Source organism: Peromyscus maniculatus, chromosome 10 (assembly GCF_049852395.1).
Source record: "Peromyscus maniculatus bairdii isolate BWxNUB_F1_BW_parent chromosome 10, HU_Pman_BW_mat_3.1, whole genome shotgun sequence".
Lineage (NCBI taxonomy): Eukaryota > Metazoa > Chordata > Mammalia > Rodentia > Cricetidae > Peromyscus > Peromyscus maniculatus.
In genome coordinates, this window is record NC_134861.1 from 9287501 (window position 1) to 9306959 (window position 19459).

Genomic DNA, 19459 nt, shown 5'->3' on the forward strand with positions numbered 1-19459 from the left:
ACGGAGTAGTTTCTGGGTGCCAAGCTCATGTACTCTGCTGCTGTTCACTGCTGCTGTCGTCCTTCACTGATAGCAGAGCCCAGCCTCCCCAGGCTTCTGACTGTAGACGGAGACTCTCCAGGAGTCATCCTTGCCTTCAGCGACAGTCCAGGACATCTGAGGCATCTAGACTCATGACTCGTAGTGACCAGATTCTCACCCTCTCCAGTGTGACCATGGCCATCGTGGGACTACCCAGACCATATCGTGTAAGCCACTCTAATAAATCCCCTTTTAATACATATTAATTCTATTAGTTATGGGCCTTGAGAGAACTCAAACTAATGTGGTATGTGGGGAAATAGGAATCATAGTGAAAAAAATAATTCAAAAGAAACTATTAGACAGGGAGCTCAGACACGGGACAGTCGACTGTCTTAGACATGCTTAGTGGATGGAGAATTAGGGGAGATCAGGAGAGACATATATGAACAGATACAGATGATAATAAAAGCACCGAAGTTATTTAAAAAAAAAAAACCAATAGAAATTTTGGAGCTTAAAAGTATAGTAACTGGGCTAGGCATCGGTGGCTCACGCCTTTAATCTCAGCACTCGGGAGGCAGAGCCAGGCAGATCTCTGTGAGTTCAAGGCCAGCCTGTTCTACAGAGCAAGATCCAGGACAGGCGCCAAAAGTACATGGAGAAACCTTGTCTCAAAACAAAGGTGTAATGACTGATGTGGAAACGTCACTGAAAAGGCTCACTGGCAGATTTTTAAAGTTTTTTTTTTTTTTATTTTATGTATAGAGGTGTTTTAATAGCATATATGCCTGTGCATCACATGTGTGCCTGGTGCCCTTATAGATCAGAAAGAGGGTGCTGGATCTCCTGGGACTGGATTTACAGACAACCTTGTAAGCCACCATGTGGGTGCTGGAACTTGGGTCCTCCAGAAGAACAGTCAGTCCTCTTAACCATTGGGCCATCTCTCCAGACCTCAATCAAAGATTTTAATGGTAATAAGATAGAATCAGTGAAGTTGAAAATAAGGCGATTGGAAGTATTCGGTCTGCAGAACAGAAAAAGAGAAGAGAGAGGAGATGAACAAGGCCCGAGGACCGAGGAGACCCATCAAACACATCATAATAAAGACAACAGCTTATGGAAGAAGAGGGGTGACGAGGGGCAGGGGTAGAGTTGAAGAAATGATGGTGAAACAGTTTTCCAAGTCTGATGAAAAATACAAATACACATACAAACAGAAGCGACCCCAAGTGGTCCAGGCTGAGACAGATCATAGTCACAGAGTCAAAAGACAGAGACTCTTGAAACCCGCAAGAAAAGAGCAAGACACGGCACATGAGGGACCTGCAGGGAGACTGAAAAGCTGCCTCTCTTTAGAAGCCGTGCAGGCAGGACGACAGCAGTGACACCCTTAAAACCCAGGAAGAAAAAACTGAGAGCTCAGGGCCCTCAAACTGGTCTCCAACACACAGGAGGGACTAAGACATTTCTGATGAACAAAACAGCCAGAACTCATCCCCCGTAAGCCTGCACCACAAGAAATGGTCCAGAGAGGTATATTCTAGGGAGAGAGTTTGGAAACTGCCTGTGGCTGAGAGGGGACCCAGGGTGGGATAGGACAGTGTAAGAGGATACAGTTGTGGTTCCTATAATCGTCCCAATCCAGGGACCTGGGAATGTGTCCCTTTATATGACACAGATGAGAACACATACTTGACATCACACTCAGTGGTGAAAGACTTAACTTTTTTCTCCACCGGGTCAGGAACATGACAGGGAATCCCACTTTTGCTCCTTCTGTTCATCACAGTGCTGAAATGTCAAGCCAGAATGACTGGGGAAGGGAAAACAGAAGATACCCAAGCTGCAAAGGGCTACAGTGTGGACATGTTTACTCTCAGAGCCCGGATGTAAAACCCTAATTACCAGTCAGACGATCTTAGGGTGAGGCCTCTAGAGATAACGAGGTCACACGGACAGAGGCATCAGGACTGTGATTGATACCTCGATGCAATAGTCCCAGAGAGCTTCTCGGCCCTTCCACCATGGGATGGTACTGAAAATGAGACATGAGACTGGGCCCTGACCACAGGACAACTTCATCTGGGACTCCCAGATTCCAGAACTGTGAAAAAATTCTGCTTTTTACAAGTGGCTTCATTTATAAAATTTTCTTTAGCAGCCAATTGAACTGCAAACCATCTCCAATTCAGATGATGTCATCGTATCTGTAGAAGGTCACAGATAATCCATAAACACGTTTGGGTTAATGCACCCATTCACACAAAAGTTATACACCAGCCATTCACACAAAAGTTATACACCAGCCCAGCCATTCACACAAAAGTTATACACCAGCAAGTAATTAAAAAAAAAAAAAGCGTGAAAGCGACGCCACCTACAATAGCACCAAGGAATAAAGTCCTTGGGAATAAAGCCAAGGGGTGAAGGACTCATGGACAGCTGCAAAGCGTTACTGAAAGAAGCAGGAGGGTACCTCAACAGATGGAGGCAGTGTTCATGCGTTGGAAGACAACAGTGCTGGGAAACACCACCACCCCAAGTGAGCTACAGAGTCTCGGCAGTCCCTAACAATATCCAAATGATGCCTTTTGCAGAAGTGAAAAGCCTATTTAAAATCAATATAGAATCTCAAAGAACCCTGAGTATTCAAAACAATCTTGAGGAAAAAAAAACAATTAGAGGATCTGTTTCAAAGTTACTACCAAGTGGCATAGTAACCAAGAATATTATGATGGATGCTGGCTTAATGGCGGACATATAACCCAGTGAGACAGAATATCATGTCCGGAAACATAGCCTCCCTTGCACGGTCACTTGATCTTTGACAAAGGTGCCAAGACAGTTCAATGGAAGAAAAACGATCCCTTCAGCAAATGATGGGTAAATTTGGTATCCATGTACACGAGAATGAAGTTGAACTCTTTGCCAATACCAGAACAAAAATGAACTTGCAGCAGATCAAAAGGTGAGCGGAACTGGATAGTAATGTTAGTTATATGCTAGGGTACCACAATGAAGCCCATTACTTCGTATGCCAATCAAAAATTAATTAAAAAGAAGCCGGGCGGTGGTGGCGCACGCCTTTAATCCCAGCACTCGGGAGGCAGAGCCAGGCGGATCGCTGTGAGTTCGAGGCCAGCCTGGGCTACCAAGTGAGCTCCAGGAAAGGCGCAAAACTACGCAGAGAAACCCTGTCTCGAAAAACCAAAAAAAAAAAAAAAAAAAAAAAAAAAAAAAAAAAAAAAATTAATTAAAAAGAAATGTATTGAAATGGTGAAATCAAAACACTCTTAGAAGATATGGATAAATCTCTGCATATTTAACCGTGGCCTCTTTTGAACTTTTTTGTAGTATTTGAGGATCAAGTCTAGGTCTTCATACCAATGAATACTCTGCCCCTGAGCTACACACCCAGCCCTGGAATAACTTCTCAGATGTGGCACCGAGGACACTGGCACCAAGAGGTCACAGATAAGGAGACTCCATCAACATTTAAGAGCCGTGTATGGTGGCCTGTTCAGTAGCTCTAGAGCCTCAGGAGGCTGAGGCAGGAAGGTCACTGGGACCTGGGAGTTCAAGGCTGATCTGGACAGCATAGTGAGAGCCCCATCTCAGATGGCCACAGCAACAACAAGCTAAGGAGCAGAGGGGCACTATCAGGAGAGCACTGAACGGAAGAAAATATTTGCAAATCCTGCATCCTGTAAGGGGAGGCTTAATTCATGTATACCAATAAGGAAAATTCTTACAATTCAACAACAACAGAAAAGCAAATAACCCCATATATTGGCAAAGGTTTAGAACAGACTTTTTTTTCCCTCAAAACGATTTCAGAGCGGACAAAGAGCATGTGAGCAGGTGTTAGTCACTGGAGGGATGCTGACCACAACTGTGAGACAGCCACCGCTGAGACAGCTAAGTTAAAAAGGGCTGGGGAGAGGACCAGAAAATAGCAAGTGTTCCTGGCCATGGTGAAGTATTGGCAGAGGAGCGAGTTTGGGTCCCTCATACATTGCTGGTAGGGATGCAAATAATTCATTTGCTGTGCAAAACAGCTTGGTGGTTCATTGTAAAGTTAAACAGGAATGCCATACGACCCAGCAATCGTACCCCTAAGTCCATTCTCTTAAAGAACTGAAACAGGGACGCAAACAAATTCTTGTATGCAAACGGTCGGTCATAGGAGTGCTATTCACAACTGCCAAAAGGTAGACACACAGCAACTACCTATCAATTGATGAATGAATATGTTGAATGAATATGAATGAATGAATGAATGGATGAATGAATGAATGAATTGGTGAATGAAGGAAAAGATATGTGTGCAAACCAGGAAGTGCTATTGAGCCATGAAAAAGGATGAAGTTTTGATACACATTATAGTATAGAGCAACCTAGACAACATTATGCTAAGTAAAATAAACCTTATAAAAAGGGATATATGATGATTCCACCTTTGTAAATATAAAAAGGTAAATTCATTGAAATAAAAAGAATAGTGCCTGTTAGGGATATGGGGGAATAGGAAATTAGTGAGCTTCTGAATGGAATGATAAAAATAGTTTGGAAAGAGTGGGGAGCTATACAATATTGTGGGTACTTAATGCCAACAAATTGTATTTTTAAAAATGGTTAAAATGGAGAGATAGCTCAGTGGTTAAGACTGCTTGCTGCTCTCCCAGAGACCTGAATTTCATTCTCAGTACTTACACCAGCTCACAGTGACCTGTAACTCCAGCTCCAAGGGTTCTGATGCCCTCTTCTGGCCGCTGCAGGGCCCTGAACACACACACACACACACACACACACACACACACATGCACACGCGCGCGCACGCAATTTTAAAATCTTTAAAATGGTTACAATGACAAACTTTATGATCTAGGTATATATTTCATCACAATAAAAAGGGAGGAATGATTGATAACATTCCATTTTCCCAGTAAAAGCAGGTGTTTTACTTCCTCAGTCACAATCCCACTTATTCTCTCATTCAACAATTTTTACTGGCAGGTGCTTTGCATTGTTATTGATACTACACAGGTACCACGTGGCACCTATATGGGGCCAGAGCAGTTAAGTACTTCTTGACTGGTCCAGAATGGGAGATAAACCTGAGGACGCCTTGGCAAAGGCCAGTTTGAGTATCTCAGTTAAACGAAGGGACTCACACTGGATGGAGATTAATCTGATGGAACTTCTACCCCAGTGTGCTGTTCCAGATGCTTCAAAGTCCGGTGGTTAGGGGAAGGTAAGGAGCTATAAAAGCCAGGGTAGGAGGAGCCATTGGCGGCTCCACACAAGAAAAAAATGAGGTATCTATGAGGTTTTTGAGGGGGAAACCCTATCAGCTTGGCTGGAAACTAAAAGATGATTCTTGGGACCAATTTAGTATCATCAGGGAGTGGGCTTGGGAGGACAGTGCACACTCAGAGTGCCCACAAATCTTCCAAAGGTAGGGCTGAGGCTGGGGAGGGTGTGAACTCCCCACAGAGGAGGACCGAGTGCTCTCAAGGAATACACTCACCGGCAAGGCTGTCCACCCAGGTCCTGCACAGTGACACATCCTCATTGCTATGGATTTTTGTTTCTCATTCTTTCTCTTTCTGAATAGGAGCTGCCACTTGAGTTTGGTTATTTTTTTTTAAAGATTTATTTGTTTGTTTGTTTATTATGTATACAGTGTTCAGTCTCCAAGTATGCCTTCAGGCCAGAAGAGGGCGCCAGATCTCGTTGTAAATATGGGTGGTTGTGAGCCACCATGTGGTTGCTGGGAATTGAACTCAGGACCTTTGGGAGAGTAGTCAGTGCAGTCAGTGCTCTTAACCTCTGAGCCATCTCTCCAGCCCCTTAAGTTTGGTTCTTAAATGTCCTCCCAAGGTTCAACAGGGATAGAGAACCATTTAGGTCACGGGGGCAGGGTGCCCCATGAGGACATAGTGTGAGTCCGGCCCTTCCTCTTCTTTCTTTCACTTTCTAGCCACAAGGAAGTGGTTTCACTCCATTACAATTTCATATCAGAATCGTGTCACGAGTCCCAAGCAGCAGGACTAACCAGTCAAGGACAGAAACAATTTAAAAACTGTGAGCCAAAGTAAACCTTTTCTTTTGTAAGTTGACTATGTCACGTATTTATTGCAGTGGTGGAAACCTAACAAAGATCCTAACCTAACCCTACCCATGCTCCGTATTCCATGGTGGGATTGCTAATTCGGTTTTTGTTTATGATGGCTACCAATAAGCGGCGTTCTCTGCACTGGTGGAGAGTCTTGTCTCCTGCCTCTGAGGTCCTGTACTTTGCCTCAGATGCAGGAACTGCATGGATTGATGCATTTCCCATGAGTGAGAAGACAGTGTGTGTGGGTTTGTGAACTGGGGCACACAGAGGAGTGGACTATGGAAGAGGTCGTTACCTGTGGGCCCAAATGCATGACCTCTTTGTCCATGATAATGATGACGATGATAATGATGATGATGATGAAGAACTGCTGGCCGCTATGTCTTTCTCAGCCTCCTTTGCAGTGTCTGTACAGTGAATTTGAGTGACCGTACAATTTCCAGGTCCACGTGCTTATGAAGAGACTATCTCTGCCTGTCTTTCCCAAGCTAGACCTAGACAACAGTTTGGTTTCAGGGAAAAGGCACAGCTATGGACTTGAAGCCTGGATTCCCGACTATGTGGAGAACATCCCAGCTGTCATACCTCCCACACTGAACGATATGATGAGAAATACAGTCGGATATAGGACCGGCTACAGCAATGAAACGTGTCCTGATTGACACCTGGATGCTAAGATTGGTGATCAACAAGAGATTTGAACAGGGTATGAGGTCACTCATTCCTTCACTACTGCTGAGTATCAAGTTTGTGCTCAATCTGAGGCTACACAAGCGACTTTTATCTATTTGTCTGTCTGTCTGTCTATCTATCTACTATCTACTACCTACCTACCTATCTATACTTATTGCAGTACTCAGGACAACTGTATTTAGGAAATATGGAACGCTTCATGACTTTGTACAACACTCTTTACACAATCATGCTAACCTGCCGTGTCTTGTTCCAGCTTTAGTTACATGTGCTGCCTAAGCAAGAACTTCTAGAAACTGGGGTTTAACTTCCAGGGAGCTTAGTGTCTAGGAAAAGAGAGAAAAGGTTTAGTAGACTTACATGAATGTATTTCCAAAACAAGAAGAGAGGGGAGATTTTCCAATAATGTAAATTATTTAAAATTTCACTCAGGAAGACAAGAAGAGAGGTACCAATAGTTGAAATGGGGGAGTGATGGATGTGGAAGCCTTCCCTTATACAAATGCCAAGCTCAGAGGCTAAAAACAAACAAGAACAAACTATGCTTTGGGGCTGGGGGTGTAACTCAGGGCAGAGTGCTGGTTTAGCTACATAAGGCCCTGGGGTTTGATCAGGCCCAGAAAAATGACAAAAAATCTGCTTATGAAAGTCTTGCCAGTGACTTGGGACCAATACAACTTGTTGAATGAGTGATGGTACTCAAGAGGTTTTGGTGGTCAGGGGACATGTGTGAGGTGTAGAGGTGGGACACCTCATGTTTTAGTGTGACAGTGCAGTGGGTGGAGATTGGAGAACGATTATGTTCTACCTCTGCTCTTCTGTCTCCAGGACCCACTCAGAATCAAAGATCTATCTGTCTCCAAGGTCTGGAAGGAGGGGCAATAAGCTGGGGCATCGTACAGCAGGCATCAGGGTGATGGTGAGAGATGCTGGGGTGTATATAGGCCATGGGAGCAAAGGCTGTGGACACAGCTCATGAAAACAATGTGGACTTATGTCCTCAGGATCTATGCAGACCCACTCACCTCATCAAGCACACACCTGGCAAATGACCAGGACTAGAACATATAAAGAGCCTTGCCAACTCAATAAGGTGACAACACTCCTATTTTAAAAGAAAACATCTCCAAAGATTGTCCAGTGCCGGGCGGTGGTGGCGCATGCCTTTAATCCCAGCACTCGGGAGGCAGAGGCAGGCGGATCTCTGTGAGTTCAAGGCCAGCCTGGACTACAGAGTGAGATCCAGGAAAGGCACAAAGCTACAGAGAGAAACCCTGTCTCGAAAAACAAACAAAGCAAAACAAAACAAAACAAAACAAAAAAAAGCTTGTCCAGTATAGATACAAAAACACATGCAGCATCATTAGTCCAAGAGCTAAAATGGAAGCTAAGATCACACTGACACGCCACTACATAGCCCAGGATGGCTCTGATTAAAAACACGGACACACACAGGAACTGGGGAGGATGTGCAGCAGCTGGGGCCCTCTGACCCTGTCTGGGAAAGGCAAGCGCTACCTCCAGTGTGGAAAACAGTTTGGCAGTTTCTTCCGAGGTTAAATGCCTCCTTCCACAATGTCATTCCACACTTCTCTCACCGCTCGCCAAATGAACACCCATGTTCACTCAAAGATTTGTACTAGAACATTCACGGAAGCTTTACACATGACAGCTTGGGCTGGGGACAACCCAGATGCTGACGCTGCTGAGCAGTGGGAAGGGGACAAAGAGCAGCATGCTGCTGACACAGCAAAGCTCATTGCCAAGGAACAAGCCAGCTACAGCAGACCGGATGCAAGGCTTCTTCTTACAGATGTTCAGAGAACGGCAAAGAAGGAAAGCACAGAACATAGATCCCCAAGGGCTGGAGTGGGAGAGGAGATTGATCGCAAGGAGGCAGGATCGAGGGGCTTCTTGGAGTGACACAAGGACTTTTTTTTTTTTGAGACAGGATTTCTCTGTATAGCCCTGGCTGTCCTGGAACTCACTCTGTAGACCAGGCTGGCCTCGAACTCAGAGATCTGCCTGCCTCTGCTTCCTGAGTGCTGGGATTAAAGGTACATGCCACCACTGCCCAGCTCTATAGAAGCAGTTTTATTGGTGATGGTGGTTACGTTTGACCAAACTCATCACATTGCACCTGAGAAGATGGGTTTTATGCTTTGGTTTTGAGTTGCAGTCTCACTGCGGAACTGAGGCTGGCCTTGAACTCCTGAGCTTCCAGTCTCCACTTCAGAGCTTTAGGATTACAAGTGAGTGTCACCACATCAAACTTAAAAAGGTGGATTCCATTGCAGTAATACTACACATTCAGAAAGGAGAGCAGAGGGTGATGCTGGAGACAGGTACAGCAGTCTCCCGGAAAACTTTTGGGGGCATCTAGGACCATGGAGGCCGTTGTTCCAGCTCTGATGGTGGGATATGGGGCAAGGGGTGGGGGGGTCTCTGAGCTGGTATGGGGACTTTCTCTAGCTCCCTTTCTTGAGTAATTCATACCTCCAAAACTGCTGTTTCAGTTCTTTTTTTTTTTTTTTAATATTTATTTATTATGTTGTTTATAGTGTTCTGCTTGCATGTATCCCTGCAGGCCAAAAGAGGGCACCAGATCTCATTACAGATGGTTGTGAGCCACCACGTGGTTGCTGGGAATTGAACTCAGGACCTCTAGAAGAACAGTCAGTGCTCTTAACCTCTAAGCCATCTCTCCAGCCCTGTTTCAGTTCTTATCAAATAGGGATCTGATGCTAAACCATTCGACAGAACTGTAAAGCGGTTAGAAGATAAATCTTGCACAAGACTTTCTGTTGTTATGGGGCCAAAATTATATGAACCCTAAAAGGCCTCTGGTCAAGAGAGCCAGAGCTTCCTGGAACTCAGGCTGCCTCTACCGAGTGGGAGAGTGAATGCCCTGGAAACAGGGCCTCTGGCAGCAGCTCTTCTTCTCCTTCATTTTTTAGGTCTTAGCCCAACTATCATTTGGTGACTGTCACTATTGGAGCTTTGGTTTATAGTCTTTGCATTCTGTGTGGCAGAGCCAGGGACAAGAGACATGCCCCCTGCAGGTCCAGAGCCCCCAGCCTGCCCACCCTGCTCAGCAATGGCTCTGCAGCCTGGAGGTGCTGTCTGCCGTCTTTGGTCTCATTTGTCCTGTGACTTTGAACTGCTGTGGCCCCTGGGCTAGCTTCTTGGCTGGCTGTGCTGCTTCCAAGCAGACCATTTTTTGTTCCTTGAAGATCTCATGTCCCTTCCTGCCTGCCCATAGGGCCTCATTCTGCTCGGGGCCAGGTGGTAATATGGCCAGCACTGGGCACAGACCTGTCCGGCTTGTCCTCGCTGTCATCATGTGCTGGATTGCTTTCTAGATGTGGAGGTATCTGGGAGATGTGATGGCAGAAGCCCCTCCCAGTGTGGATGTGTGTCGTGGACACGGCACAGCCATGCTAAGGACGCCAGTGCCTCGGCCCCTTCCTGGGTGAGCCACAGAGGAGTAGCAAAGTCTTCCTCTGGTCTGTGTGTGGACAGTGATAGTTTGTGCAGAAAATATCCACTGTAGCTTTCCCATGGGTATTGATGATCTGAAGACTGCTCCCCCATAGAGACTGCTCCTACTCAGGTTAGCTAAGCTCACCTCCTTGTTCATCCATATACAATAAATAGCTCACTTCCCTGCTTCACTCTAGATAATAAACACGCTGAGATCCTGGAGTGCCGAGGCGTTTCCATCCAAGAGCCCAGTTCACCCAACCCCAGCCTTTCTGTACGTCCATGTGCTCGTCTTCTCTTCAGCCTCTCGCCACTCTAGTCAGATCAGGTTCTGGAGCCACGAAAGGGTGAGGCACCACACAGCTTTACTTCTGGAAGATGGCTTGGTCTGTTTGTGCCTGAGGCGCTTGCGGCACATCTGGCAGCCGTCAGAAACGCTAACCTGAGCCTTTCTGAGACCGGGAACCACTGGCTTCTAGGCTGTTGCCCAGGTAACAGTTATCATGTTACCTTCAGATGTGCTCACTTTAATCCGGTATCTGGAATAGCCCAGCATCCCTAATGGACAGGATGCTATTAACAAGTCATCCCTAGGCATCAGGGACAGGAAGTCTAAAGACATGGAAACAGGGTGAAGGGGCATAAAAAGCGACCCTGGATGGATCAGGAGGGAGGAGGTCAGGAACCCAAGTGAGTCAGCAGAGGCAAGTTCCCTGCAAGGTGACGGAACCCCAGTTTCATGATGGAAGAGGGTTAACAACTAGCTTTCCAGGGAAAGGCCTGAGTAGTGGCTTTTGCTGCGTTCTCCACTGTAAACACTGCAACCTGACAGCAGGCGAGGGAGCCGAGCAGACACAGCACTAGCTCTAAGATCCTTTTCTGCTGCTGAGGTAGAATACTCCAACCAGAGCAGCTTAATGGAGAAAGGGTTTATTTTGGCTTGCAGTTCCAGGAGGATACAGTCCTTCAAGGGGAGAAGACATGGCGGCCACAGGCATGGATAGCATGGAGGCAGAAGCAGGGGACTGGATGGCCACATTGTAGCCACACTCAGGAACCAGAGAGTAAATAAGAAACAGGGCAAAGCTATACACCCTCAAAGCCCAGTGACCCACTTCCTCCACAGAGGCTCCACCTCCTAAACCTTCCCCAACCTTCCCAAACAGTGCCACCAACTGGGGGCCGAGTTCAAACACGAAGGACATTTCACATTCAACCACAACAAGCTCCGCCTGAACCCCAAGGCCTGCTCATAGAACCCCTTCTCCTAACCTAAGGCTTGCCTTCTCTACCAAGTTGCCTCCGAGCCAAGAATGTCCCTAGACATCTGATCTTCCAGACCCACGGAAGAAGCCACTTTGCCCACTTCTAAGAGGCTGACGTTCTCCGGGATGGCTTATTGGAGTGGACTGGACCATGCCTGAATGAGTTGAGGAAGCTATCCGCTCGGCCTGCTGACTTTCTCCGGATAATCGCAGCCAAGGTGCCCCTCTTAAACTTCCTGGGTGAGTGAACTGCTCAGGAGTTCTGCAGCTTTACATGGTGTGTGTGTGTGTGTGTGTGTGATGTCATTCCTGAGATGGTCAGAGAACAACTTTCAGGAGTCAGTTCTCTCCTTCCGTCATGTGGGTCCTGGGGATGAAGCTTAGGTCAGCAGGGACCTTCCTCTACTGAGCATCTCACTGACCTTGCCACCTTCTTGTGTGAGACAAGATTTCTCACTGAATCTAGAGCTTGGCTAAACTAGCTGGTCAGTAAGCCCCAGGTATCTCCTGTCTCCAATTCCCCACTCTGGGATTTCAGTCATGTGACTCCATGCTCCACTTTTATTTGCTCGGGGGGATGCAGACTCGGGTCCTCATGTTTTCTGGGCAAGAACTTTACTAACTGAGACATCTCTCTAGCCCCCTTTGCAGCCAGTTTGAAAATGCGTTGGAGGGGCTGGAGAGATGGCTCAGAGATTAAGAGCACCGACTGCTTTTCCAGAGGTCCCGAGTTCAATTCCCAGCACCCACATGGTGGCTTACAACCATCTGTAATGAGATCTGGCGCCCTCTTCTGTGTACATAATAAATAAATAAATCGGAGCACACCTAAATGTACCTTTCTAAAATAAAGAAAGAGAGAGAGAGAGAGAGAGAGAGAGAGAGAGAGAGAGAGAGAGAGAGAAAGAAAGAAAGAAAGAAAAAGAAAATGCATTGGGGAGCTAATTTACTGATGGCAGGGTTACTCTACAGGAGCCCAGTACTCCAGGGTTAAAAGTGAGAAAAGGTATGATACCCACCCAGGAACTATCACTAAAACGCTCTCCAGGTAAAGCAGGCCGCTAAATATTTACACAGGACATAAAGTGATTTCAAAATCACCTACCCAGTTACTCAATACTTGATAAGCTCTATTATAGGTATGTTTGTATATATGAATAATCATCTCGTTCATTGCAAATATTTCCGTGGGTACTTTGGTACCTGGTGGGCCATGGCCCCTCCCTAAGGCTCAGAGATGGCTGCTAACGGCTCACAACCAGACTCACTCTGGATCTGCTCTACAAATGGAACCAGCTCCCCCAGAAAGACCAGAGGAGTTACTCTTTCCTTAAATTTAGCAAAGAAAATATAGTGCCCATGGGCGATTTGGGACACATAATGAAACATTGGTTGCTTATCTGAAATTCAAACCTGAGTATCCCAATTTTTTATTCACCAAATCTGGACGCCCTAGCCTCTTCCCAGGGGCCCCCAGGAACCAGTGACTATAAGAGTGCAAAGACTGGCCGGGCGGTGGTGGCGCACACCTTTAATCCCAGCACTCGGGAGGCAGAGCCAGGCGGATCTCTGTGGGTTCAAGGCCAGCCTGGGCTACCAAGTGAGTCCCAGGAAAGGCGCAAAGCTACACAGAGAAACCCTGTCTTGAAAAACCAAAAAAAAAAAAAAAAAAAAAAAAAAAAAGAGTGCAAAGACTGGACCTGCCTCAGAGGGACTCGCAAGCACAGAGCCCTCACCTCAGGCTCTGCTTTCATGACTCAAGAAGTCAGTAGCAGGGCAGGCCCACAGTCCTCTGTGAGGACCTCTTTTCCTTCAGCGGGAGGCCCTCTCCCTGGCAGTGGAAGGGGCACTGGGAGTCCTTGGCACACAGAAGCAGTCAAATACCAAGAGTGTATGGGGAGTGGGACAGGTGGGAGAGAACTGACTCCTGTCTCCATGGATCTGCATCGGTGGTCTCTCTCCTGTACTCAGGAACTGGAAGACCCCCATTTACCCTGAAGGTATTTCCTACTTCAGAATCCTCCTGGGACAAACAGCCAAGGGACAGACAGTATTCCCTCCATGCAGGCTGCTCAGCAAGGTGACATTGGACAGGAAGGCTGAGGATGTGTGTGTGCCATTCACAGCACACTAAAGATCTGTCCGTGTCAGGAGCTCCCTCCTCTCGCCCACCTGCTCCCTGGCACACTGGGCCACACAGGAGGCTTTAGCATGAAATGCAAAGGCTGTGACCCTGGAAAAATCCGAGCAGAACCCACCCCACTCCCGTATCCTCCTCAGTGCTACCCAGAAAGGCAATGGTTTCATGTGGTTGTTTTATATTTAAATGTAAAAACTTAATTAAAACTCTGTGTGTAAAATAAGCTTTTCTTATCCTTAGTGGGGAGGGGGCTGTGCATTCCAAGACCTCAGTGGACACTTGAAGACCTAGGAGACAAAGAGTCCTATATATACAGCAGCTCTCCTATTTATTCATACCCATGATATAGTTTAATTTATAAATTTGGCATGGTAAGAGGTTAGCAGCAACAACGAATAATAAAACAGATTAATTATAACAATATTCCGTGATAAGTGTTCTTTCAAACTATACTGCTCTACTGTGTTCTCCCTTCTGTGAGAGGAGGTGATACAATACCTTTGTACCTTTGTACCTGTACAAAGAGACAGGATGAGGGAATGGCGCTGGGCATCACGAAGCAGTCAGACTGCCACAGAAATGTTACTTGAACGCAAGTTTGAGATATTGTCAATCTGATAACAGAGACAGCTTCCAAATGAATACTGGGCAGGTAGCAAATGTAGCCTATGCTATATGTGGCTATACAGAGAATAGTGGATACACTTTGACCAAAGTACCATTTACAGGGACGGATGTGAGATGTTCCATCATACTATGTAGAACAACATACAATTTTTAACTTACGTTGGGGGGCTGGAGAGATGGCTCAGCACTGAAGAGTACAGACTACCCTTGCAAAGGAACACAGTTCAGTTCCCAGCACCCATGCTGGATGGCTCACAACCACCTGTAACTCCAGCTCCAGGGGATCCAACGCCCTGTTCTAGACGCTGAGGGCAGTTGGACCCACATGTGCACACTCCCAGACATAGACATGTGTATGCACATAATTAAAAGTAAAAAGGAAGTCTTTAAAGCTTCTTGTTGGCTTATTTTTGGAATTTTCTGCATAATATTTTTGGATAGCTATAGGCCACAGGTGCATGAAATTATAAAGTGAAACTACAGATGGGGGTGTGGCCTGGACTTGGCCACATCTGCTGCTGACGAGAGAATGTTCCCAAACCCAGTGAGCTAATAATGGATAAGGCCGTGGGACTTCAGGGAGAGTCAAGGAAGAGCTCGTGCTTGGGGTTAGTAATGTGGGAGACAGATGGTAGAAGAGGCAGAGTCATAGTTCCTACATGTCCCAACCCTGGGGACCTGTCACTGTGTGGTAAGGGGACTTGGTAGATGTGAGTTAGTGAGTGACAGAGATGGTCCCGGATTATCTGTTTGGGCCGGTGTTATCACAGGGGCAGGGGAGGCGGAGGCTCCTGATGATGGAAGCCTAGGGGAGAGAGATGCAGCTGCCCACCCTTGAATACAGAAGGGATCGTGAGCCCAGGAATTTGACTGGCCTGTAGAAGCCTGAAGGGGAAGGCAATGGGTTCCCTGAAGGAGCCAGTTCTGTCAACACCTTTATTTTAACCCCAGGAGATCCACTTCAGACCCCAGAGCTTCAACATAATAACAAGTGTGTGCTGTTTTTGGTTCTTAGGCTCGGTGGTGACAGGAGACTCCCAGTGCACAGGGCAGGACCTGTAGGTCTGTTTAGCTCAGTGCTCACATTTCTAGTGTGTCTACCCATCTCCTTAGTGTGGCTATCTTATGCCCTGCAGCTGACCATCCCGACAGGCAGTTCTCCTTCCTCTTAGCAGCTGGTGGAGACAAACAGCATTGTTCTAATTAATTAGCAATCAGTCATAGGCCCAAAGAGGCCCAAGTGGCAGCCTCCAGAGTCAGCCTGACCTGTCTGTCCACCGAGGTCCAGACATCACCTCCCTCAGGGACAGACTCATACTGGGGAGTCAGAGGGAAGCACAGATCTGGCCTCGGGCTGCGGAAGATTCCATCTGGCAGGACTCAGATGTAGCAACTCAGTAGTGGAGGCTACAGGGAACTAGAGATTTGGATACACACAGCCTGTGGAGATAAGCACAGGAATGAGGAGGATGACGAGTCTTGGGGAATCGGGGTAGTTCATCTAGTGCCTTCTGAATCCAGTTCTGCCAGCAGCTTCTCGCTGCATTAGCTGAGAGTCTACCTGTGCCTTGCTTGACCAAGTCAGGGACCCCTATGCACACGCTAGACATAGACAAGCATACTCATGTGTGTGCTTTAAAGATTCTTGGGGGGCCCCAAAGGACCCCTGGGAAGCCAGGGCATAGACAACAGCTTACAAGGAGAGCTGACCCTGCAGTTCTCTGAAGAGGGGAGGTAGAAATGAAAACAGAGAAGCATCAAGACACACATGTATGTATACATCCCATCTCCCTGCTAGCGGGCGAGGTCCAGACCTCAAAGGAGTGAGTGTCAGGCCTTGCCGTGATTCACTGCCTACCTAAAGCAGGCAAACACATATGCAGACACTGCATAGTTTCTTTCCCAGTATGGAGAATCGCCATATCTCCAGCCACCCTGTGCTAAAGACACCAGCTTCCTTCTGCCCAAGTGTTGGGAAGTGGTCCTCTTGTTTGGCACTTCTTAACTAAACCAGAGCACCAGTGGCAGGCACACGTGGGACTCTGTTGGCATCCTGGTCTGTCGCCCCCTGAACGGTGCGGGTCCTCTCACTCAGGCTGGCTGGCTGGTTGTTTTTCTTCTAACATCATCGGCTCTGCCAGAAGCAGGCTAAGGGGTGTTTATGCTGACCTTGCCATTTCACACAAAGAGGAGAGAAGCCGGGGGAAACCATGCCCCAAACGACTGAATCCTGCTCACTTCAGAATGGGAATCCTGTCATCTCCCGAATGGGAGACAGGAGTGGGTTCTCCATTCATGTTTCATAGCAAACATGTCCGGTCCTCATCTCTCTCCTTGCTCACTGCTCAGCCCAGGGCCAGCACTGACATCTGGAACTCTCTGTTGTTGGAGAAAGGGACTACCCTATGCTTTTCAACATGGAGCAGCCGCCCTCAGGCCCCTGGTGAATTGCTTCCAGCAAGGAGGAGGAGAAAGAGGAGGAGGGGGAGGGGGAGGAGGAGGCCTTTGACTTTTGGTGACTGTTCAGTACTACCTCAAAATTAGGTAGTAGGTTCATCTCACCCCAACACCCCAACACCCCATAGGCTCTCCCCACCTCAGAGTCTCTCAGCAGACTGCTTCCCAGATCTCTGTGCGGCGCCACTCCTGGGTCACAACGCCAGTCTAGGAACCAGAGATCTCTCTGCCCCACAAATGCTCCCAGCCACATCTTTCTTAAAGATCCTGTACACAAAAACCAATTCTGAGATGCAGACCCTCAGAGGTGGCAGTCAAGCCTCTGAGTGTTGGAGACGTGCAAACGGACGCTTCTAAAATGAGGTAGATACCTTTTCCTTCTTGGGGGCCTCCATCCTGATTCTGTCATCCAGCATCTGAGCAGCTGCCAGCCCGGGGGAGCTGGGACCCCTCAGTGTTCCGCACCAGGTCTCCAAAGCGGACCTAGCCCAGGATTCTCCCACACAGTCACAGCCAGCACTAGGCCTCGGAGAGTGCAGTCCGCCTCAGCTGGTTGAAGTCACAGTTTCCTCCTTTTCATGTTCCCTTCTGGACCCCTCCCCACCGAGGCCACCTCAGGCCCGGCGTTCTCCAGGAGGAGCCATGTGGTTCCAGGGAAATGTCCTCAGTGTTGATGGACTTGATTCCAGTGGTGCTGAGCTGGGAGGGCCTCCAGACAGACTCAGCAGAAAAGGTCTCTCCCTCCAGTGGCTTGGGGATGGCTTTTGAGGAACGAGGTGACAGGTAACTGTGTCCCTCACGCCCTGGCTTTCTTCTCTGGGCTCCGTTAGAGTTGGTGCTTCTGTTCCTACCAGGTGTGGAGTAGATTTCTCCTGCCAGGGCCTCTGTGCTCTTGAGAGGGCCTGTGGTTTCTATGGTGACCATTCTGTCATTAGAGCTACCATGCAGAAAACTGGGACTGATGGCCAAAGGCTTCTACTCCCGTCACCATGGTGACCACTCTGTCGCTCTGTCACCACAGTGACTGCCGGCCTGGTAGACATTACCACCTGCTTAGTTCCCAGGTCAGTGCCTGTCACACTTACTAAGGAGCCTGTGTCCGAGAACCAGACAGAGGAGAAGACTCGGCCTTTCCCGGCTGCCAGCCTGACTGTGTGTACTAGGAACTGCTAGGAGTTTCCTGCTGCTTTCCTTTCCTGTTCTAAAACCTGAACTGGATGGCGGGCCTGAGCCACACAAACCCAGCTGGGTCTACACTGCTAAAACGGAGGCCCATGTGACTGTGTGGGTTTGTAGCCCAGGAAGCCCCAGCCCAGGGTATAACTGCACCACAGATGTTCACGACCACAGCCCAGATGTTCCTAGTGAAGCTGGCCTCTGCAGTGGGAAGATCTAGGCAATGGAACTGGAAGCCAGGGTTCAGGCTGAGAATTCAATCTGTGCCAGTGGTCTGGAGCAAAAGGCAGAGTTTCTGATCCAGAACTCTGAGGTCTTGTGTGCATTTCACACTTACAGCCCTTCTCAATCAGGCCTGGCCTTTTTCAAACAGTCAGTGTGGCTAGTGACTGTTTCATTAAATGGGGTGGCTCCCAACCCCTGACCTGAGCCACTACTGTTCTGAAACTCAATGGTGGGGGGGAGTGAGCTAGAATGGTAGGTAGAACTTTCTGGATACTGTATTTTGAAATCAACTTCCACTGACAGTTTCAGTTTTTCAGTTTTCGGGAAGGCTGGAATAGAAATCTTGGCATTTTGCCTGAGTAAATATGTATGAGTGGTTTGTCATTGATGGTTTGTAGAAGCAAACCTCTGGTTCAAAGGATGTATGCATCTTACATTTTTGGCAGCTAGGACCACATGACCTTTTCAAGCAGATTTACCCATCTATTAATACTTCTGCCAACAGTAGGAGTCTGACTACATTGTCAGCAATCACTGAGAAGATAAATCTCGGTGGTTTTTCTGTCTTCTCGTTGCTGTTTGAACTGTGAAGTGACGGCTCTCTTCTTATGTGTCTATTGATTCTTGTGTTTCTTCTCTTTCATTGTGTGTGTGTCACTGTGTGAGTGTGTGCAGTGGGTACAGGTGCCTATGAAGGCCAGTGGTACCAGATCCCCTAGAGCTGGAGTTTCGGCCAGTTGTGAGATGTCTGATGTGGGTGCTGGGAATTGAACTCAGGGCCCATGGAAGCGCAGTGTGTGCTCTTAACCACTGCGCTGTCTCTCCAGCCCTAGCGTTTCCTCTTTTGAAAGTATTTATTAGCACGTGTATTAAGTGTACAAAATGAGGGCATGTTCATTCAAGTGCATCTTTTTTCACACACATAAAACCATCTTCTCCTCATCCAACTTGCTAGGCCTCTCAATTTTTTAAGGATTACTTGTTCAATTAACTATGTTGTTATTGACCTGTTTTCTACCTATTAGCTGTGGGAACAATTTTTATATTCCATCTAAAATTCACAGTTTGCTGTTAAATTTACAACTTGACTAATGGTGTCTTGCATCATACAGAAGTATCCACTTTCATGAATTCCAGCCTCTTCTTATCTGAAGGATTTCTGTTTGTTAAAGAAAGCCTTTTCCATTCCCAAGCTGTAAAACTAAAATTGATCTTCCACCTTCCATTCTAATATTTTATTTTATT

General features: G+C 47.3%; 1 protein-coding gene across 1 annotated transcript in view; it reads right to left on the minus strand.

Annotated features, from left to right (window-relative positions):
* The window catches only part of Gck (glucokinase), a 39785-nt gene extending 22105 nt beyond the window's left edge, over positions 1–17680 (minus strand). Inside the window, exon 1 of the mRNA XM_006972990.3 lies at positions 17185–17680. Coding sequence (XP_006973052.1) covers positions 17185–17229 — 45 coding nt within the window. The 5' untranslated portion in view covers positions 17230–17680. The remainder of the gene's footprint in view (positions 1–17184) is intronic.
* Positions 17681–19459: the final 1779 nt, after the last annotated feature.